Source organism: Embiotoca jacksoni, unplaced genomic scaffold (assembly GCF_022577435.1).
Source record: "Embiotoca jacksoni isolate LCO1_2020_lvr unplaced genomic scaffold, fEmbJac1.0.p SCAF_96, whole genome shotgun sequence".
Taxonomy (NCBI): Eukaryota; Metazoa; Chordata; class Actinopteri; family Embiotocidae; genus Embiotoca; species Embiotoca jacksoni.
Window position 1 is genome coordinate 213,962 of NW_027185454.1, and position 24,328 is coordinate 238,289.

At 40.8% G+C, this 24,328-nt stretch overlaps 1 protein-coding gene across 2 annotated transcripts in view; it reads right to left on the reverse strand.

The window, feature by feature from the left end:
- Positions 1-24,328, reverse strand: part of LOC138193829 (estrogen-related receptor gamma-like) — a 42,048-nt gene that overhangs the window by 6,459 nt on the left and 11,261 nt on the right. The window contains exons 1-5 of one of the 2 annotated variants that reach the window (XM_069142079.1): positions 20,649-20,787; positions 19,809-19,925; positions 8,685-8,795; positions 8,042-8,203; positions 824-1,093 (exon numbers count right to left, since the gene is read on the reverse strand). In XM_069142079.1, coding sequence (XP_068998180.1) covers positions 824-1,093; positions 8,042-8,203; positions 8,685-8,795; positions 19,809-19,842 — 577 coding nt within the window. In that variant the 5' untranslated portion in view covers positions 19,843-19,925; positions 20,649-20,787. Of the gene's footprint in view, positions 1-823; positions 1,094-8,041; positions 8,204-8,684; positions 8,796-19,808; positions 19,926-20,648; positions 20,788-24,328 lie in introns of those variants that run through there. The other variant, XM_069142078.1, reaches the window with a different exon arrangement.

The following is a 24,328-nucleotide window of genomic DNA, read 5'->3' on the forward strand; positions in this document are numbered from 1 at the left end:
CACACACACACACACACACACACACACACAGGAGGGTGGCGGGAGGGTGTGAAATTAAACAACCGATGCTCCTGACCTTTATGTCCCCTCTTATCGGGGATGCTCCTTTGTGAAAGCGATTGACCCGCAAGATACAGATAACTATCCAACATGTTTTTTTTTTGTTTTATATTCTTTGTTTGTTTAATTAAATGTCAACTATCTCGATTTATTTGAGATTTAATATAGAGATCCTGTCAAGCTCTCGGCACCTTCTCTGCTGTCGCGAAAATAAAAGTCTATTTGGGCAAAATTTGGCCACTTTATTAGGCACACCTATACAACCTAATGCAATCTAGTAAAACAGCTCAGCCACATATTCAATCTTTACAAATTTTACAATATTCCTTTTTTTTATTCGTGTCAGATAAACATTAATTAAACTTCATGTTTATCGCTGTGTTTATACAGTACTTAATGGTGGTTTGCCACAAGTTTTTAATGAATAATAAATTTTTATGACTTTTATGAAATGCTCCTCAGCTAAAAGTAATTTGAAATAAACACTCTTCAGTTAACAGTATAAGCTCTGAGATAGTTTTCATTGTATCATATGCACATGTTGACCCCTTAACATCCAGTTTTCTTTCATTTGCTTAAAGCAAAGATTTTTGAGGCTCCATGTGTGAAATTGAAACCCAAAACTCTTCCCACATTTCTACAATATTCAGCCTTTAATATTTGGGATATTTGGAAATTCCTGGACTCCACTTGGATTGTGAATTCAATTTGAACAATTAAAATTGTTACTGCCTACCAGTGGGATTGAAAAGGTTAACCTTACCCGAGTTGGCGAGCGCGATGGCTTTGAGTGTGACAAATTCCTCCTTCTCCATGCGCAGCTTCTTGTAGCGTCGGACCAGTGGCAGGATGGCAACATGAAGGTCCAGCAGGCCTGAAATCCTCGCCTGCTCCTCGTCCACCACATAGTCCTCCGCGTACACGATCTCATCCTCGCAGGGCAGCGAGCGAAACACGATGCTCAGCACCAGGATCTCCATCCAGGCACTCTGCAGTAGACTCATCTGGTCAGCCAGCGAGAGTGTGGAAAAACCTGCAGGATCATAAGGGAAGTGTGTCAGAGTCTGAGATTTTATTTTTGCGTATTTCTGTGCACTCGCACAGTACAACACGTGACATAGCATGAGGTGTCGGTTTATTAACCTCACGGCTCAGTAATTGGTCATCTTGAGGCCTCCATATGTTTTATGGGCTGTGTACAATCGCTGTACAATCCCCAGAGAAGTCCAACTTGAAACGGAGACCGACCACTGTATGCGGTGGCTTAGGGGAGGAATATAAATCAGTCAAGTGTGGGGGCCTTTGAAACATGAGCCAGGGCTGCTTCAGCCATCAACAGCCAGTCCTTCTGAAACCCGGAACATGAACACACGAGACACTGCTTAGTGAGGACAAGTCAACTCTTAACTCTAACCAGCTCTTCTTCTTGTCATTGTGAAGAAAACGGTATTCAAAATTACTTTCTCTAAACTAGAAAAACAAATAACAAAATGAATGTCGTCTTTAGAAATCCACTAAATTAATGGACTGAAATTAAAGTAGCCGCAGTCATTACTGTTGTTTCTCGTTTGTGTCACCATCTGTTAAAATGTAAAGTTATTCATTAAAATTAAAGTCCCACTCCTGGCATTCATTAAATCCCGATAAACTCAGCTGTATTCATTAAAGTTACATATTTAGTCATTTTTGCAGACAGAAAAAATCCCCTAAAACTTTATAGTGATTTAGATGTAACTCAACACCTTTGCCTTTAATCACAACTGTAGATCTATGAATATGCAAATCATCTTGTCTTTATCTCCACCCACCTCTACACCCCCAGATGATATGGAAAGTCCCACCCTGCAGGTTACTTGATTGGTTCCTTTGGTATGTAAAGTATGAAACCATGGCTGCTTGAATCTGTTTTTAAGACTGTCTGACTGTTACTGCAGTTTAAAAGTGGAAATGCTCAGCCATGGTGGAGGCTTCTTATTTCACTCATGATACGTTTTGTAACATTTAAATAAGACCATATAGATATGTTAACAACTTAGATTTCACTGTGAAGAGGATCTATAAAAGTTGCAAACCTTCTTTAGTCATGTAAACTATCAATGAGGAGGCAAAATGGAGAGATTTTGAATTTAATAAATATGTAAGGATTAAATATCAGGCTATATTGAAAGCCAAAAACTTGATGAAGATAGGAGTTGTGTTAAAGTATGTTTAAACTGATCTGCATCTTGTACCTTGATTTAGAACTTCTAATAATGTTAAAAGCAGTGTATATCCTTAAAATTAAATGGATTATTATTACTGCAGCGTGACGTCATAGTATTATGATGCGACGAGTCCAGCAAAGTTAAGGTCCAACACCAAACACAAAAACACCCGATTGTCTCCTTCCTCTTTAGTCTCTTGTGTTCAACCTTCTGAACTCCAAGTAGCAACTCATCCAGATCTCGAGGTCGACCCATCAACTCTCCTCTAACAATCACACACACCACATCAAACAGACGGACACCTGAAAGGACCTCAGCCGCCACAATACCTTTCACCGCTCTATGGTGAATAGGAAGGTGATTGGGGGTATTGACCAGGGCCTTGAACCCACCACTGCTGCTTACTTAAATCTGAACTTGTATGGATCGGAATCAGGCAGGTTGACTTAAAAGAGTTCCTCCCGATGGTTCTTATCAAGCAAATAGAGAAACGACGGAAAGAGAGAGAATGAGGCAGAGAGAAAAGAGTGCTGGGGGTGTCATTGATTAGTAGATTGTAATCAGTCCACCCCATGCGAAAGGGAGGATCGATCCAAGCCTCAGATCTGACAAACAGACAGTTGATGGAGGACATCCGGTACATGTTTAGTGGGGGGAAGGGAAGGGGCTGTATCAGGAATACATGAATTTACTTTAGATTCCCAAAAGACACTTTTCATCAAAATTAAGTGATTTAATTTTGTGAAGTGTATTTAGACCAACGAGGTAGAATAAAAATGACTAAAAGTGTGATATGTCCAAGTCTGGAAAAAGTCAAAGGGGGTTGCATGAATTTTTTTTAAATAAATGTGAAGGAGGAATAATTGATAATAAAGATAACGTTCAATACTTAAAATATTTTGAATGTTTTACCTCCCATATTGATTAACAAATAAAGCATTAAATAAGTCCAACATATGCTCCATTTCTCCTGTCATGCACTCAGCGTCTATCTTTTTCTATATTTGCGAAGGAGCTGTCACCCTCTTCAACTGTCTCTTCATTTTCTTCATCATTCATTTCTTTTCCCCAGCCAGCTTTTTTTCTTTTTCTTCTTTCCACTCAATTTACTGAAGCGATGGAGTGACTTCCTGGCTCCCCGGGGTTCACCCCGGAGCTTCAGGTGCGTCGCCTGGAGGTGGCTGAGTTAAGTGTCGCTGTGGAGGGTGAATCCCCCTGATGAAATATCAATATTTCACCCTACTGATTTACTGCCGTTTGACCAAACATGACACAATATTGAGCAAACGGAGGAATGTCAATGTCTCTGTGTGTCCGCCGTCTCCTGGCATGATGATAAAAAGCAGAAACAGAGAAAAGGTTCCACCTGCACTAAAAGCAAAAATAATTAACATCTTCTATTCTGCAAAGGCAGACAGTAGCGACAGAGGGGAACAAAAAGGGCTTTAGATCTTTTGATTGGCTGGCAAATAATGTAACAGAAAGCTAATTATTTTACCAAGAGAAATGACAGATTTATATATAGAATCTGTTTTACTGTGTCTTTCAATTTATAACAGTTAAATAAATAATCTCGAAGATTTTTGTTTAAATAAATGTCTCTTAAATCTATCTATCGCAGAATGAGGTGACACAATGGTTAAGCCTCTGACCCGTTGATGAAAGCCATTGCATTTGAAGTATCACAAAATAAACAAGGTTGTGCGTCTGTCGAGACACTTCCAGAAGAAATCACAAGCGGCGCAAGAAAAGCGACACATAAGCTAGTCACTTTTGACTCAAACATTTAGCTACCGCCTAATTAATTATAATGGGAAAGAAACTATCCAATGAGCAAGTTACCAAAACCTTGGTTCATCAAAATGAATGATAAAATGTAAATATCTACCCTTGTGTCTGTAAATATTGACATTGTTTACTTTTGCTAACATTTAATTGAAACTATAATCTTTCCTGAACATTAACCAAAGTGTTTTTGTTGCCTACAGAGCGCAAATAGGATACCAATCCCAAGTGCATGTAAATTTTGTACTGCAGGATTAAGGGAAGGTGAATCAAAAGTGAAATTAAATTCCGCTTACTGGGACTAAAATCTAAATCTACATGTATCACTAAATTATGTTAGCATCAATATTTAAACACTTATGATTTAACAATATGCCATTAATGTATATTTCTACAAGGCACCCAATCCTCCACAAGCCGAAGGAGGTTAGCGATTGTTTGCATAAAAGAATAGTGCTTTGGCAACCCGACAGTACAGTACAGGTACAGATCAGCTAACTAATTGAATCCCTATTCTGTACAGTGAAGAGTCTGAGTGGCTGGCAGTGAAGCTTGAAGCTGTCATTGAGAGCTGGGTCTAAAACAGACAGCAGTTCACTCTCTATTCATTTAGTATCATTACAGGCCTCCTAAGAGCCCTAATGGGCCTAATAAAAAGACAGAGGTAATAATGAGACTAGAGGGCCCTATATGAGCAGGAGGAGGAGGAGGAGGAGGAGGAGAAGGGGGAGGAGGAGGAGGAGAGCCAGGGGAACAGGAGAACAAGGAAGCCAAAGAGTGTGTATGTGTGTGAAAGCTATGATGCTAGAGTGTGTGTGAAAGATATGATGATAGAGAGAGAGAGAGAGAGAGAGAGAGAGAGAGAGAGAGAGAGAGAGAGAGAGTGTGTGTGTGTGTGTGTGTGTGTGCACGCGAATGAGTGGCGGAGAAAAAAAAAAAAATCAAAGAGGAAGAAAGTGCTCTGAGCTGAGTGAGCATTAAATACCAGAGGGCGTTGAATGCTGTTGACTTGAATATAAATCTACACATGCTGTGTACATGTCTGAGGTGGCGGGTGTGTGTGTGTGTGTGTGTGTGTGTGTCACAAATTAGTGGCCATATCTGACTCCCTGACAGCCGTGCACCAACGGTTATTCAGTGAAACACGTTTCACTTGTTCCAACTTCTGCTCATTGAAATACACCAAAGTAAGATATCCTGAGCCCGACTATTCACCACAAATATTTAAACCTTCAAAATGACAACATGTAATAGAAAACCTATTTCGTGTTGCATGGTTCTTCCCAGCTCTCAACATCTGGATATTGAAGGACTTTCACATTAATGGAGCGATCTGCACTAATGACTCTTATTACCTCATCGTTAAGGCCATTTGCGCACTGGGCTATGAGTGTAATGGTAGGAGTGGACTGTTAAACTGTAGGGACCCCTTTTGTCTTAATCGTTACTTGGTGACACTCTGACCCGGTGGCCCTGGGTAAAATGTCCCTGGAGTCTCACATGCCCCTTTAATAACCCTGCCAGGTCTGGATTTAAATCTTCACAGTGTAGAAGATCAATAGTTACACACAGAAAATGTAAGAGAGAGAAAATATTACGGTAAAATTGATTTCTGTCCCCATGTGGCTCTGATAAAAATGAAGAATTTTAATTACCTGAATTATATTTTTTTAAAACCCAGGTAAAACACACAGAATATCATTGTTCTCAAGGTGTTGGATGCAAAAGAGGTCAGGAAAAAAACCCAACTGTGCACGTGGGTCAGGGATGCTCCTTTTGTCACTGTTAAAGCTTGTTTCTCAGCGTAAACTCCAAAGTAGTGAGACAGCAACCCAACATCCCTACACGTCTAATCGCTTAATCAGGCTACATGGCTCCTCTGTGTCTTTGTTAAGTCACTCCTCTGAGGTTCAAAGGGTTTAACTCACCTTCATCCACATCCAATCGCATTAATTACAGCAGGGTTTCGAAACAGACTCTGGTCATGTGACTTCCATAACCGGCTTCTCCTGTGCATTGCTGACTGTGTTTAGGTGGTTTTGTATGGGAATAACAAAAATTGTCAGTGCGGTTTGTGGCCACAGTTTAGTATCTGAACGTTTGGGGGGGCGATTGCTACAAACAAAGCTAAAGTTGGAGTTTTACTCATAGTCTAGTTTCACAATTGTTAACCTGGGGGTCGCAGAAAGGGTGCTAAAAACAAGTTGATAATGAAAGCAACCAGCTGCTCGTGGTCTCTACCAGCAGAGTCTCACATCAGCAGAGAGAACTGAGGGATGCAGCAGGATGCTGTTGTAAACACACGGTTAGTACCAGTTTAACATAAAAGTCTTGAACCATGTTTGATTTTAGTTTTTAAACTGCTGACTATTGCAGTATCTCTTAATGGAAACTTCTTTGATGAATTATGTAAGTCTGCCCTCAGACTGTTGCAGGTCATTTAGTTTTCATCACTACCAGGAATCAACAAGATTTCAGCACAACAAAGCTAAGCTGCATGCTGAGACCATGTAGATTGTGCAAGTTATTTGTATGTAACATGTCACTGAGAGGCTGTTGACGTTGTCATCCGTGCAGAGGGAAGACCCCTCCCTGTTGCTGGTCACTCTGTCAGAGTAAAGATAACTCCTACCTGCTACGTTATACCACAAACCTGTAATTATTTGCTCAGCAAAAGATTCACAGTCTTGCTTTAAGTGTCAAACATAAATCTGATGATGAATCGGTGATCGGGGGGGAAACCCGGGACAGAGAGCGTTCAGCTGCTGGATGGTATTGTGCCACGCCAGAAATGAGAGAATAACTCGAGTAGCTATATTTTAGTGTCTAGTTGCGATGGCTAAATTTAATTTACAGTGCATCAAAGCATTACAGTTGTTATACATGTATTATCTTAATAACTGAATTATTGGTTTTTTAAGCAATTAATTATGCTTATGTTTTGTATTGTTGGTGAGACACAAGACATGAAGATGTTTCCTCGTGTATTGAGAAACTGCCACGTCCACATAAACCAATTAATCGACACAAAACCTTTGAAATGCATGAAAAAACATGTAGAATACTACGGGGCTTAATTGAATAATAATTGAATTAGCTGCATGTGCAACTTTGTTCATGCCTTATTTGACTTGATCAATGACTAGCATCTCCCCTGAGTCCGACCTGTGCTGCCTTTAAACATACTGGGGGTCCGAAACGTCTGTTTCAACTGACGAAGACGAGAAGAAGAGAAGAACTGAAAACATTTGCATAAGAAGTCTTATTTAAGAATTCATCAACGAGTAGACGAGAAATCTGTCTGTATTTCGCCAAATAAATCAATTTTAGCACAGGCCCCGTGTAGTCTCCTTAAGTAAGTAAGAGGATTGCTTTCTTTAAGTCTGGGATTGAAATGGAATACATTGACATAGGGGTGGATCCCCCCCCCCACCCGCTTACACCCCCTTCTTCCCCCGCCCAGTCAAATCAAAGGTTTCAGCTGCTCTTTATTGATTAGATTTTAGAATATGGGACTGGCTTCTCCCTTAGGTGCAGATGAGTAGCAGATGTTAATTATCCTGTGTCTGTGCGCGTGTGTGAGTGAGTGAGTGGGAGGGAGGGGGGGTTGTGTACAACAGTCGGTGGACTACTTCAGTAATCTCTTACTGTAACGTTTCAGCAAAACCAAAGAGCAAACATGGGTTCTCTTCCAGCATAAAACCTTGCATGAATATTTTTGTCAAAATGATTACATTAGAAATCATTTTAACTATTAAGAATCACAGTAATTCATCAGATAATCCTTTTCCCTAGGTCAGTGTTATGATATATTCCGCGAATTAAAAAAAACAATGACGTTTTTATGATTGGTTGATGATCTATTGATTTTTTTTGTTTGTTTTTACTTTACAGCAAATCAGTATCTAATGAGCGATTGATAAGACTGACATTTTTTTCTTTTAGATATGAATGTGTTCGGGAGTCATTCATTAGCAGTCACATCTCTGTACCTGGGATATGTTTGGCCCAGCCAATGATGACCACCAGCTCGCGGTCGGCCAAGTCGCACAGCGTGGTTAGAGCCTTGATGTCTCCGTCGGGCATGGTGGGGTCAGGCATGGCATAGATCTTCTCAGGCTCCACCACCAGCAAATGAGAAACAATCTTTGTCACTAAGGGAGGAAAAAAAATGGATGTAGAGATGGAGAGACAGAGAGAGGGAAAAGAGACAGAAATGTTCTGTTATGTGACAATTTTAAGAGACAGAATACACAGTGTCAGAAAGAAATTGGCTTATTATTGAAATATGTTGAGACACAAATGTTACATTACATAAAGTGTTTATTTCTAATATAATGTGTCAGGTGACATGTTTCTTGAATGATGAATCTGTCGTAACTGAAACGTGATAGTGAACGTTCCTCTGCGCATCTACACAGGGTTTTTGCACATATTCCTCAACGACATATTGTGTAAAATGGCTGCATTTCTTCTTGCAGTATTCCACGACACATGTTCGAGTCCCACAATACCATTTCAGAAAGTTGTAAAACTGCGGCAGAACAAACCCATTCTGTAATGCAGAGGTCCCACACAAATTTCACAAGTGCGAGATAAAAAAAAAGAAACAAAACTAAAAGCTGAGCGACTCACATGGCTTTTTGGCAGGGGGGGGGATGGTGAGGCCGAGGTAGGTGCCGTTCTCTGCGTCCAACCTCCGCTTATACTTCTGTCGGCCCCCTCTCACCCGGTCCAGACGCACACCTGCAAAGAAAATATCGAGCATGTATTACTGGCAGCTAAACCAAAGGCACTTTGAAGAATGCATGAAACTCTGTGATTATTTAGCGGAACAGAATAAAGAGAAACTAATATTTAGAAGTGGCTGTTCTGTTCCCTGCTTTTTTCTGATACTGTAGCCTCTTTATTAAAGGTTATTATTGGGAAACCTGACCAACTCTATTTTTCCGAGTCATAAAACGCGACCAAGGATTTTAACGCTTTTAACTTTTTAACCTCATAATGACATACAGACAAAACTGTGTATTTCTGCAGCATCATTTACAGCGTTGTCAAGTTTAATATGTAATTGTAAGGGAATCTTTGTTAATAATGTAGTCGTAAGTGCTTATAGAGTTTTATTCGTATCTTTTTAACCTTTCGACCGTGAAGCAGGGCTGCTCAGTGTAAGTGCAAGCATACAAACACGACACGTCTGGGATTATCTTCAAAGCCATCACAGAGGACACTGGCTGGATGCACAATCTGCGGCTGAATTTACACGCTCATATTAAAAGTTGTTTGAGCACTGAGGGAGAGCAAACAGATTTTACATGGTCAAGTGGAATTGAGTCGTGTGAGATTTCCCAGTGACTCATATAAATTCCTTTGATTCCCCTGGAAACAAAAGAATCCGATTAGGATGGTCTTTCAATTTCCTGACACCGACTATCCACTAACCTAATTACCCACCGTGCCCAGAGGGAGCTCATTCTTCCCAGCAAACACAGTGAGATCATTTTATGCCTGGCAGATTGAAGCTAAATCGAGAGCCCCTCTCCTAACACAGCTTTCCATTTGTACGCCTTAAAGTAATCAATAAGGCTTGCATATAGACTTCTTGTTCTTTGAACACGTGTGGATGCGGTTTTAATTAGTCAGTTAGGCAGCGAGGAACTGGGTTTACGATAAATGGAGCTTTAGTGGTTGTTTTTACCATTACTCTTGGTTAAGGTAAATTTAAAATTATAAATTGTGCTTCAGAAAGCTTTGTGCATGTACTCCAGATATTAAATAGATTCAGTAGCCTCTCTCTGTTTAATGAAACTCACAGGCCTGACAAAGGGATATGCAGTTAGTGAAGGCTTTTACAACAATATGCTTGTGTAATGCAAAAACATATTCAGCATGTATAAACTCAGAATTCACGCACATAGACTCGTCACACTAAGTGACAGTAAATAGTTGCTGCTTTTGTCTCGGACACGCACACGCACACGCGCACACACACACACACACACACACACACACACACACACACACACACACTCTAGTTTCCCTGCTGTGGGCTGCTGGGTCATGTGGCTGCGACGAGCGACAAGTGACCAAACAGCCGGAGTTAGAATTCCAAGATCCGCGGGGGCTGTTTGAACTGGAACATCCAACTGGCCCATAATTAATAGACGCTGACAAGAATTAAGAGCTCAGCGCTAACCAGTTTCAGTTTACAGCTTAGCGGCGCTGCAAACGGCAGAGACCCAAGGCAGGAGGGTGGTGGAGACTGAGAGGGGGTTAGATAACGCTTAAGAATGGGAGGGCTGGGGAATAAGACAGAACAAGCTGCTGTTTTTGGCTTAATGTATGAGTTTTCTGCAGGATCTCTGCTTTTTTTTTTTTTTTTTTTCCTTTCTCTCATTTTTTTTTTACCTCTGTCCGTCTCTTTTTCTCTCCCTTTCAGCATCGGGTGTACATCTCCTGCCTGACAGCCCTGCCTGTCCTCAGCCAGCGCCTGATCTGACCAACGCGGGATTATCTCCTCCCCATGTGATACGGAACAGTACTGAGAATCTGACCACAACAAGACAGCTGGATGAGGCCCCTTGTAGAGGGATGGGAGGGTGGAGGGGGTCGTGTCATCGTCAGCACCACATTCCACACCTCAGGCCCAAAACCACATCAGCCCTCCGCGCTTCAAGACAATGCGGGTGCAGAAGGGAGCTAGTGACAGGGGGGGGCCAGCAAGAGAGCCGGTGACATGAGAGCCGGTCGTATCTGCAGATCATCATAAAGGCATCCAGATAGACTTTTTATGGTCGCTGGCTTAAAGTGTGACACCCAAAATATAGACGCAAGGGGCGAGGTTATGGTGTAAAAAACACGCGCGTGTGTACTGGATGTTACGAATTCGGTCAGATCACACACGAACGCATTGCTCATTACTTATAGTGCTGACTGTGAGAGAGACACGACGATACCGGCTGACAGTCCATCCCTGCTATGTGTGTCTGTGTGTGTTGAAAGACGATGAGGCATATTTACATTGGAGCAATCTTTACGGCCACCTGACCCCGGCTTCCCTTTCACATTCACTCTGTTTATTGACTTGTAGAACCTTAAAGCAAATTCCTGACCGGAGCGGCTGTGTTTGCGTTTGTGGCAGCAACTGTGTGTGGGGACGTGTTTTATGCTTTTACGACGTATTTATTATTTGCTCTTTATTTGGACATCTGTTTACTGCAGTGAACCTACTGTACGTAGGAACTAATACCAATTTTATGTTCACCTAGAAAATATTTAGAAATCATACAATTAGATGAGAAATACATAAGTCATTAACTATAGTCCCCCTTTAAAACACAACCGCCAAAAATAAAGTCAATAAAAATAAACAATAAAATCTTGTTCTTATTGGGTTTCTTATATTTTATTAACTGTGATAACTGTGATTATATTTTTGGGAAATGGTAAATAAATAAAGATCCTAGTGTAGATGCATGTTCCATGTGCTGCCAGAACAAAATATAAATCCTTTACTCTCTTTTAGATTTGAGTTAAAAATATTGAGACTAAAGATACTGCTTGAAAACACCCAATGTGTGTGTGTGTGTTTTAAATTGTAGATTGTCACTTTCCATTGTTCTTAAAACCCTTATATTCCCCGACCTAACACAGACAAACGTGTCTGAATGTCAAACATTCAAAACAATCCAAACAAAAACAACAGAACTTAAATGGAAAGAAGACAAAGCAGTAAAAAAATAAAGAACAAAAACACTGTCTAAATAATAAATAAGCCAAAATGTACAACAAAGTATGAGAGGTTCATTCATTTGATGCAAAGGGAGCTCTGTAGAGAACAGATTCCATCACACATATGTCCATGTGGCCAACTACAGTGTGTATCGTGATTGTGTGTTACTATATAAACGCGTGCGTGCGTGTGTGTACACTGTATGTGCGTGTATGTATCTCATGCAACTATTTTGAGCCCCTCACCTGTCAGAGGCGCTTCTTTCTAGAGAATGTGTCAGAATTGGCTGGCTGGCTAACGCTGCCAAAGGGAGATTAGGAGCTCCCTATTTTAGCTGGGAAAAATCAGAGGGATGCAGCGTGGCCTCCAACCCCCCCCCCCCCTCACCCCCTCACCCCCCTTCTGCACAGTCACTCACCCTTTACAAAGCACAGACACTTTGCCCTTCCAGAGCTACGTCTGAAGGCCGAGTCCGCAAACCCGCAAAGACCTAAAAGCCAATGGGCAGCCTTCGTTTGGGGTCTGGGTGGGCTGCAAAGTGTATCACGATGGTGCTCCACCTGCTCTAACCCCCGACTGGGCTGAAAAGACAAAGCTGGAGTTGTTCTCCCATAACACTGGCATCGCTCCCTTTATCATGCTTTACACTTTTCATAAATCTGAGCCGGCGTGTCCACAAGGGGAATTACTGCGCATTACGGAGCCACCCTGACCACAAACACGGCTGTAATCGAAAACATCTGCAAGGCGGGACACGGCTGGGTCGATTCAGGATCCCCAGTGTACCGCCGTCGTAGCAGGCGCTCGTTTTGTCGTGTTCGCACAAGCCGTTGCGTGTTGGAGTGAATGAAGGAGGAAAAAAAAAAAAAGAGTGTCGGCGGGAAACATGTACCTCAAGGCCCGAATCCATGTCACTTGTCAGGGGTTGATATACATTTGACATGTGCGTACACAAATGTGTGTCTGAGGGTTGTAAAGAGGTCAGCACTTCGCTAAATCCCCTTCTTCTTCGGAGGAACACGTGTTCGCCTCCATGTCTGATCTATCACCTGCCAGACAGTGAGGACAGGCCAGCGCAGAGACTCTGGGTGGGCGCTGACGCTCAGCTGCGGTCTGCCAGCTACCCTGACACCCTAAAAAGCAAACAAGGCCCCTTACATGTGCCGTTAGATAGACAAGTTTGCGGTACAAGAAAAAAAAAAAAGTGACAGTGGGGTCAGAGGGCTTTCTGTCTTTACAGTTTAACTTCCTGATAAGACGCAGAGCAAAAATGGAAAACTGAATACGGTTTTGTTGACATACGATATCCAAATGTGTAAGCTGAGAGTTTAAAGACACCCATACAGTATAGACTTTGGGTATATATCTTTATTTTCATGATGTAATCTTAGTGTATAGATTGGTTTCTGATCTAAGCCTATTGATTGGGAAGGGACCTGACAGTCTGTGATATTGGATATGGCTTTACTAATCTTTTGTGTATGTGGCTGGAGGAAAATAAGGCTGTAACATTACCCTGGTAGCCACGTTCGCTCAGGAAAGACTGCTGATCCCTATCTGTGGTCAGGCGAGGGCGAGACAGCGGTGTCGGTTGCCAAAATAGTCTGGCAGCTTGTATTCATCCACCACGTTACAGCAGTGCCAGAAAAATCCCCACAAGACAAGAATACACCACAAAAACACTAAATTAACACCAAAACATCAAGCCGGGAAGTTAAAAGAGAAAAGGCTTGAGTGTCTCTCATTCAAATTGGTGAAATGTTTCGTTCATGACAGAAATTAGGGAGGTCTGCAGGCTTCTGTGCTTCTGTTTCAATGGGACACTTTTTAAACATGCTAATTTGTTAACACGAGGATGTCATACTTGCTCAAAGACCAGCTTATATTTTGTTGCAACATTAAAGCTACTAAAAGTATTTCATCTTCAACAGAAAAAAATTTAAATGTGACTCAAAAACACAAATTCAAAAATGCAAATTCAGTCCAGAAAATTCTTGCATCATTTAACACCATACAGAAATGCTATGGGGGGTATTAACACTGCTATTAGCTGCAGGCACCAACTCCTGGCAGTAGTGCCTGACACCATACCTTCCGCGAGTTGTAATTACGAGAGAGTTTTTCCACTGGACTTGTGACCTTTTATGAGCCTCAGCTGGACATTTAAGGGGTCACTGAGCGAGGCTGGTTTCCTCAAGCTGCCGCTCACCATTCGCCCTGCTCGTCCAGGTGCTCTGCAGTGACGCAGCAGGAAAGCCACAAGAGAAAGGAAGCCTGTCATCGAGAATAACTTCTACACGAGTGTCTTTGAATTTCTCCTCAGACACGAGATGCAGAACATGTATTTAGTAAAGTCAAACTCGGGTAATGTGCTCCTGCAGACATTATACATTTTCAATCACGTCATCATCAGAGTAATATAGCTGTACTAAACTGCACAATATGTATCAACTGACACCGTGCTAAATCATGTTGAGCTGCTGTTTCAGAATACATGTTTTTTTTGTTTTTTTTTAAGCTACAGTGGACGCCAAACACACCTGAAGCCACCAATCAGAGATAAAGGACTGCAGTCAGCTGATTAGTGGCAGGTGGTGCTCGGAGGAGGGGTTCTCCCCGCCCACTTATGGTGCTGAAAACCCTGGCAGCTGGCACTTTATACTTCAGGACGGCATGATCGGCACGAGGTAGAGAAGTATTAAGATACTTTTAGAACAACTGATCACAACATAAAGCTCTCAGAGCATCTTCAGCGAGGCATTTCTCAGGATAGTGATGCTCTGTAACTCATAAATACAGCTTTGGGATGTTGTGAGCGAAGGAAGTTTGCAATGTGAGCAAAAGTGAGTGGTAAAAAATAAATAAATGAAGGTATAAAATCTTAATATTTTGCTCAGTATTTATATGCTCATAGCTGCAGAATAAAATATTTTATATATATATATATATATATATATATATATATATATAAAAAAGTGGTGATAAATGCAAAACCAGCTGATGGATCAATGATTTCACCTTGTACATAACTACAGCGGCCCCAAAAAGTATTTGGACACTTAAGCTGCATAAAAATGTATTTTATGGCATTAAGAAGTACAAAAATAAAAGAAAGAAAGCACAAGCCTGCTTAATGTTTAGACTAAATATTCCACAAAAAGGAAACAACACATCTACAGGTGGACACCACAATAATGGCTTCACTAAAGATCACAGGTACGGTGTTTAGTATTTAGTTATATTATCCAACACATTTCTGTATATGGTGAAAGTTTCCTCCATGTTTTAGCCAGAAATGCTTTCAGTTCATCAACAACAGAGAATCAACAAGCTCCATGGCATCCCATAGGTGCTTGAGCAGATTTAGGTCAGGGCTTTGGCCCTTTAACACTTTGATTTTCTCTAAAATATTTTTTCAGTAGGCGGTTGGTATGTTGCTGAATGGTTGACGTTTTGTTGACTAATTTCTTGTTTTGTTTTTTTTATGCTGTGGGTGAATTTTGACTAATCTGAGAATAACACACATCTCCAGTGGAGGATGGAGGACTGAGTTTTCTCTTGACTAATAAAGTAGTTGTTTTTGTGGAAACAAACAATGCTTGACCTTTTCTTTGAGCTAACTTCACTGTTTTTTTGCAATCTTTGCAGTTGATTTTAACTCACCGGTTCCAAGGCTGCCACACAGGGTTATGTTTGGACTTCTTAAAGTGATTAACTTTATGTATCTATTTTGAATATTTGTTGCGGTAAATGTTTTTTTATGGCTCAAATGACAAATTATTAAATATGTTGTAAAATAACCTTATGAATGTTGTGGAAGTTTGCTGACAGTTCAACTGTCATAATACTCTAAGGGGCCACTGTACATTGCTTTCTACATGACACTTGCTTTCACATAAGACTATGGGATTATTCCTTTTCCATGAGCAGCCCCTGGCCTGTGATATAAGGTGATCTCATTGCATGAAGTAGTGCAAACCAGCGTCCCCCCACTGATTCAATGATCAAAGTCCCCTCTAAGTCTGTAAGAGACCACGCCACGGCGCTACGCCATGATTAAATGTCCTTTTTTCCTTTTAATTGAATGCCATCACTTTTAGAGAATCACCTACTGTGCCACATATCGTGCTGGCTGTGACGCTGCATCTCACCGCCACCCCTCCTCCCCCCACACACACACACACACTGTCCACATCAACAGCTTAGCTTGGCTCTCCACAGACAATACCCCGCCGTTTTTCTTTTAAGCGTTCGCTAATAGTTTCAGCTTTATTTCTGAAGCGATGCTGTTTTTTCTGGCCGAGAGTCAACGGCTCAGTGTGAGATATTTGGGCTGGGATGAAGACATCAAGAGTGGGCGCATGTATAAATAGTGCTGTAACGCCAATACAATGGATGACCCGTCAGGCTGAGATGAACAAACACAGCTACGTCAGCACACAGTGAAGTTGTATTAGTGGAAGTGAACCTGAAAAACAATCTTGTGTTTCCAGAACAGGCTGCAGTTCTGCAGGCTGCAGTTCTGCAGTACCAATCGGCTTGTTGCTCCCTCGCTGCGAGCTACACACTCTACAAAATCACGACTGTTTGCTGTCCTGGCTCCTAAATGGTGGAATGAGCTCCCCACCGACATCAGGACAGAGGAAACTCTGTACATCTTCCGCCACAAACTAAAAACACACCTCTTCCGACTTTACCTTGAACAGTACAACTTTAGTAGCGCTTAAAATGGCACTTACTGATAGATCTTTGTAGTTTGGCTTTCTTGAAGAAATTGTATTTTCTTGATTCCTGTTCTGGGTTTTGTACCCTCATGGTTGAAATGCACTTATTGTAAGTCGCTTTGGATAAAAGCGTCAGCTAAATGTAATGTAATGCAGTTAACTGCTGCTGGATTCTGTTATGAGATGTGTTTGAGTCTGGCAAAGCCTAACAAAACTGCATGATGGTTTTATTTTAACTTTTCTATTATATTTCAACTTGTCTCTAATAGGAGCCTATGAACTTTTTTTTTTAAATGCTCTTTTTCATAGAATATATAGTAAATCAGTGATGCAGTGGGCCGAACTCCAGAACTCGACTTGACAATTAGTCTGGGGGTCTCATACGGGTCGACACTGTGGAAGGATGTCACATAAAATCCCACCAACATTAAAACCATGGACACTACTATGACGCTATGGCAGTTCAATTTAATGTATAACCAAGGTGGATGTACAGAAGTAGTTTTTAAAGTCTGAGACATGAAACATAATTGATTGATTCTGATTTAATGGATTTGAAATCCCTAGATGCAGGAGTCTGATTTTTCCAGACTCAAATTCGCTTGCAGTAATATGTGGGTCTGGCTATGCTCCATACAGAATTGTTTTCAGTCGTTGGATCCTACTGGGCAAAGACCTCAGGTTAATTTTAAAATATAGGAGCAGCCTTGAACTAACCAGCATTGACCACCATATACACTGAAACTCTACCACTGCTGCAACTACATAAAAAAAAAAGAAAAAAAGTTTGACTTCAACAAAAGCACTGGTCACTATTCAGTCCGCCCTTCAGAGAAGCTGAGCAAACATTTTGTGTACGGGGTTTACAGACTATAATAGACTGACAGAGGTAGGCTATTTATACATCTCCCATTACTGCTTATTCTACTTGTTATAAACAAAACATCCAAAATAATCTCTGAAATACTGTCAAAATTGATCAGATAGCTAAATTTCACTATAATGATCTTTTATTTAATTAATTTACCGTTGTTAAAAGTATTCACAAGCCTACTTTGGATATTTCTAATGATCCTATCCATTTGTCTGTTATTTTTCATTTTGGTGTCACACACAAAATGTTCTAAAAGGGTTTATATTTTTTATAATATATGGCATTTTTTGGTTGCATTAAAGTCTGTCCAGAGAGCTCCATTCAAGTTCCAATTCAACACATTAGGTTTAATAATACTCTGTACATTATGTGAAAAAGCATAGAGTTAGACTTCATGCATTTAATGCAGAGCAGTTCTTCTAGCTAAACACACAATTAAAAAAAGATAACAAAAAACTCTTCCTCTTCCTGTGAATAAAAAAAAAAAGAAAAAAGAAAAGAAAAATCTATCGGCTAGATTTTCCCTCTGTACTCCCAAAGGTCTCGCACTGGAGGAAAAACAACACGTGCAGGAAGTGAGGTGGGATGTTCGGAAAGCATTTAGTGGATCAATATGCCAGGCAGGAGAGGGGAAGGGAGACAGACAGACAGAGAGGTAGAGGGAGAGAGAGAGAGACACCCAGGGCCCGGGGGAGAGGGAAGTCTTGGGGGAACAGCCTGTGCTTTTCAAGAGTACTGTTACACATCTCGGTCAGTCTTCGTAAGAACATTCCACTCAGCAGCTTTTTCCACCCGTCTGAGTTAAACACTCAGCGGCACTCAGCGGTGTGAGGAGAGGTAGGGCTCGTGTGTGATGTCACACTGGTGTCTCCCCCGAGGCAACAGCCGGCTTCAATATCTGATCACTGACCATTCTGCTCGCCCACATTAGGACTGCATTAAATTCACTGCCATGATAATAATAATAGATGCATTTTTTCTTTATTTTTTTTATTTATAAACCTAAATTATTGTCTTGCATTTGTTCACTCTTGAAGGGGCACTTTGGTACTTTTCAACCTGGACCCTATTTTACCATCATTTGTGTAAGTGACAAACGGGGAAAAAAGCTTTTGAAACTGGTTCAATCCTTTCGGCAATTATGCTCAATTGTGCGTCCACTAAAAGTGATTGTTTTTGCCACCATCAGTCTCAGATTCTTAATATAAATGTTGGACAACATTATGGTAAGGATCTCTAACCCGAAACAGAAGTCTTGCTCAAAAATGGTTGTACACATCAATCACATGAACCGAAAATGATGGGGAAAATATAGGGTGCAGGTAGAAAAATGACACATTTTTCTTTATTTTCCACATTGCATTAATAGATATCCGAATAAAACCGTCGCAATCTAATTTTTTTGGAGCCAGAAAAGAATATATTTGTACACAACGGTCGAGCTGGGGAGGACTGAGGGAACAATCTAACTGAAAGGACAGATACAGGAGATCATTCCTGCCGACTGCAATAAGACTGTACAATAACTCACCTCTGGCAAAATCCGTCACAACAATAACACTGTTGTCTGTGTTCTTGGTTGTTTGTATATAATATATATATATAGATATATACTGTACTGTAGATACTGCATATACTGTGCATTTTATATTTTGACTGCTATTTTATTGCTTTCTATTATTCTATTATTATCTATTGCTTCCTGTATGCTGCTGTAGCGAAAAAAATGTCCCCTTGGGGATTAATAAAGTAACTACCTAACCTAACCTAACCTAACTTAACCTAACCTAACCTAAAACGTGGGTTTTTTGGAGTCAGCCCTGGTGGCCCTCAGTGGTATTGCACTTTAAAAAACTTCACTTTTACCCCGCCTTTTTTTTTGTTGGCTCGAGTGAAAATCTTGACGCCATATAATTTGTTTTGTTTTTTGAAAGAAGTGATCATAAAATCATCTGGTAAATTATAATTTGGGATTGGGATTTTGGTCAAACATGAGTAATTTATCATCCTTCTACTTTCATTATTATTTTGTTGAATTGCTGAAACCAACAAGCTGCTTGAAATCTTACCAACAATTATTTTAAATATTAATAATTATAATATCTATAAAGCGGCACGAAATTGTGAGAAATGCCAGTTTTCCAAGATACCCAAGATGATTTGAGTCAACAATCTCAAACCCAAAATACATTGAATGATATACCCCCAAAAAATGAATACAAAGAGAGGCAAATTTCAGATAATTTTTTCACTTTTTCTTGAAATCTTGCCAACATTTTAAAATGGTAGTTAAAACTATTTTTATACTGTTGTCCGACTAATCAATTTATCAACTCATTGTTTCATCTCTCCAGAAGATATTTGAAGTGAAAAAAATAATGAGGAAAACATGATGCACAAAAAGGAGAACATGAAAAATGAGAACTCACCTTCTTTCAACATGCCAACTTTAAGACATTTCATGAAGCGGCAGGCCTGGCAAGACTTTCGTCTCCTTTTTGTGATCTCACATTCGTTGGTGGCCGGACAGCTGTATTCAATATTCCCTGTAAAAGATTAGAAACATGAATGAACTCTTCTGTGAGCCTGAAAGATACGCATCAGCAGTTAGTAATAATTTGTTTCAAAATTATTGCACTGAAAAGGAGATCAAATCCTAAAGGGTAAACAACAGGCACAGAGAGATAATAAAAGACATAATGTGTGTGTGCGTACACACACACACCTGTCCCAAGGTGACCCCGTGTGACACTCCTGAAGGAGAGGAGGGTTTAGTGGCATTTTGATGGGACATGTAAAAAGCACCTCCCCGCCCCGCGGTCCCACTCCCATTTTGATTCCCAGATAAATTAGCTTCATTAATGCAGAGCGTCCTCTCTGCAATGCTCACCACGACCCTTTCCAGCCCATCCTTCTTCACCTAAAGGATGATGGGAAAGCTGCCCTCCCCTAACAACACACGGGCAAAGAGATGGACTCAAGAGCCGTGCACTCTGCATAATGTTCTCCAGTAAAGACCAGGAGCTGCTGCTAGACTGGACGATCTGAGGCTCCCGTATCATGTAGCAAAGCTCGATGTATTATTCAAGTCTGTCTTGACGGTTCTTGGCTCACTATGTAAAGTATTTCCTATGGAATTTAATCACTCAGGTCCAAAAACAGCCAGAAATGCAGACATATTGAATCTGCTGCCATGTAGACGCTGCTTCTGTTTCTCACCAGGTTCCGGTCAACTATTTTTCCCTTCCCCTGAATCATTAAACACTCACTTCAAAAGTTGACATGACCCCAAGAATCCAATGACAAATCCTCTTCCCCAAGTATCCCATGATTGAATGTTTAAACAAAGTCCCGTAAGTCCAGAGATGTCCTAATGGTACCTAAAAACAGAAAACCAGGTGTTGTCCGTTGCAGATCTGCCAGAGTTGCCCCCCCAGCCAGCACACACACAACCTCCTGTTGGTCAAGGAGAAGGTGCCAACATTTGTCAGGATCCCTGGCATCAATGGTGCCAGCAGGGTCACATGCACAGTTAGGGGGCCCGGGGCACCATGCCAGGATGTTGGCAGAGGCTGCTGCTCAATTCAGGGTGGGTGAAGTCTGTTAAACTGAGAGGCATTAGCAGGGGGAGAATAAAGTACACTGCGGTGCTTATGTGTGGCGTCGCACGCTGCGTACCACTTCTACACTACAAACTACCTCTATACAGGACTTTGACTTTGTCCCTGTTTCGGACCAAATACTGATTCTGAACAGGGTTTGAATATGAACTGCGTGTTCACAGGAAGAAAGACTAAATGTAAATGAAGTACACATTGACGAAAACACACGTTTTGAGTTGTCTGTTGACGAACACTGATGTCCCATCACACAAGAGAGAGTTTTGACAAGCAAAAATATGAATTAATTCTTTGGAAAAACACTTTTGGGGGGTATTTCACAGTCACACACTGATAGCACACTTATTGCGGTGAAGTACATTTATTTAATGATTGCTTTTTTACAGTCCGACAGATACTAAACGATACATATTGTATTTATGTATTGTATACAATTAATGTAAGAATGGAACAATTATTGCACTCTTTTGTACCAACAAAAAAAAAAGATGCAATATGTGTGCTAATGAACATAAATCAATCTATACAATTGAAAAAATAATTTAATGAAAAGAAACTTAACATTTTTCTCAAGATTTAAAATGCTTAAATTTTTTTTAGGTTTTAAAATCTACTCAAGCTGCTCCACCAATATCTGCTGTTTTTGTCATTTTGTAGTGGTGAGCAGTGCATTGTGGGACAATCCTTAAATACTCTCCATTTGTAGTGAATTTCATATAATCACTATTTGAGTGTTAGATGTGTTATTTGTCAGGCACCATACATTTTCTTTACAATAGAACGAGAAAAGTTACTTTCTGCTGACAATCCCATTTTACTGTTGTGCAACACGACAGAGTGACTGTCACTTATGAAAAATGTTCTCAATTTACAGTTCACTATGAAATACACTAGTGTATCTGTAATGCAGGGAACGAACGGAGTGTTTTTAGTGTTCCTCCTGACATTTTTTGTATATTTTTATAAAGTTTCTGGTCTGAACACAATCAAAACTTCTTTGGAAATATAATTTTGACAGATAATTTTAGTTTACATCTCTTTTCCATGTTTTTTGTTTGTAAAAAAAAAGAAAAGAAAAGTAACAGAATACAGTGGTAGCAGAAACAACCTGTGTGTGTGTTGCTGTGTGTGTGTGTGTGTGTGTGTGTGTGTGTGTGTGTGTGTGTGTGTGTGTGTGTGTGTGTGTGTGTGTTGTGTGGGTGGGAAGGCTGCACTGGGGGTCCACAATAGACTCAAATTGCCTACCTCTAAAAGCTCACTGTCGGCATACCCTCTTAGTTAATCAGGTCTTGTGTCCACCTTTATTTCTCAAAGGACATTTCAACCACTCTAATATCCTTCCTTAACCTCTCTTATTTTCCCTCTAAATTTTGATATATTATTATGCCATGCTATTATCCACGCGCTCATCTCCACTCAAGCTGGACCTCTCCTTGTCCTCCTCCTTACCGAGGCCGGGACCCCCCTCCCTGATTACCATTCCATTAAAGTGGCTTCTCCTCTCTGTGAATGACCACGTCCCCTGTCCCTTGTCCCTCTGCCTTTATTTAGAGGACTCGTCAGCGTCTCTCTCTCTCTCTCTCTCTCTTTCTCTCTCTCCTCTGTTATTGCCCCGACAACACGTGCCTGAGCTTCTAATTGGCCCCCTTCTCGTCCCCCTCGGGTGTGGGCTTGAGGGGCCTGGGGGCAAAGAACAGATCCACACCTCCCACCCTCCTTTCTTGACTTTCTCCCAAAGAAATGCTTGGTTCTTAATTACAGTCACCCAACACTGATTGTTATTGACTGAAACTCCCGTGGCTCTGGACGAATGACGGACAGATTAAGCTCATTACAGGCCTGTCCTCCACGAAGGAGAGAGAGAGGAAGAAGAAGAAGCAGGAGGAAGAGGATGGATCTGTCAAATGCGAGCATTATTTACTGTCCTTACTATACTGTTGCTGGTCAGACTGAGACACACGCAGCCTCTAAATGACCAATGATTAAACAGAAACTGGTATTTGAGATTTGGATAAAAGGCCCTAATTACATGAAAGTTATTCTCTTTTTATTTGTGCCTTTAAATATTTTGAATCGGACGTGAAAAACACTTCAATGCTATTAAAAAAAACAGAGAGCCATTTAGTAAAACTGTCAACACTGTATATTAAGTTCTGTTAAATCCAACGGGTTGTCCCACAATAATATGATGGTACAATTTTCAGCATATGAGAAAAGTGTTCTTGAAATATAATACCTGACTTCAGGCTGTAATCTGGTGGCCAGCAAGCAGCTGGTGGATCAGATATATTTCAAATGCATCTGTTTTGTCCTCTAACTAAACTTTTTTTGGACATTCTTCATCCCAAAAGATTCTTTTAAAAATATGCTCTTCAAAGTGGATGTAGATTTAAGAATTTCAGAGTACGTTGCCGCCTGCTCATCAATTTATCATAACTGTTACCACCATTATCGGCAATGTGAATATGAATTATCTGTGTAGCAGCCCAGAAACTAAAGTGGACGCGTTTTACTTGTGGTGTCCAACAGCAGTAACAGGAACAGCTGAAAAGTGTGTAGGGCAATAATGAAACGCAAAGTGATGAGAGAGAGCAGCAAAGAGCTTCGCCCTGAAGATCCAGAGAAGCACAGCTGTTTATTAAATCAGCCAAACTCCTTTATGTTGGCAGTAATGCCATTATGTTTTTAACACCCACCAATAAAATTAAAAAGGAATTAAGACGACGCTGACAGGTTTTCGACAAAATACTTTTCCTTTTTCAAATTTGCCTGCTTCGCTGTGACCTCGCTGACCTCCTGTCTGACTCTGCGTATCCAGACATAAATGCCGCAAATGAAATACGCAAATCTGCTTCTCAGTTTGCGGCACATTATCTCTGTCCGAGTGAATATTCTGGAACAAATCCCACACATGGCAGAGTCAATGCCAGATGTATGACTCGCATGCAGACACATCAAAAATCACAACTCGCAGCAGATTTACAGTGAAAAGCCGGCTGTAGCCACTCGTGGTCACTACGCCGTATTAGTCCCATAAGAGCAGAGGGTTGGAGAGCAGCAACGAGCAGCACCGAGCAACACGTGGTACACATCACAATGAGTTCCTCATCTGGTGAATGCGCTTTCCTGCGACTCACAACTGTCGTGGTAAACCTTATAGTAAAGTATTCAAAAGCATCACGAAAAAGCACTTGTGAAGTGGGACGAAGTTAATCAAGTACTGTTTTAAGAACAGTCTAGAGGTACTTGTACTTTACTTCCAAATTTCAGTTTTACGTTATGTTGTACTTCTACTCCACTACATATCAGAGGGAAATATTCTACTTTTT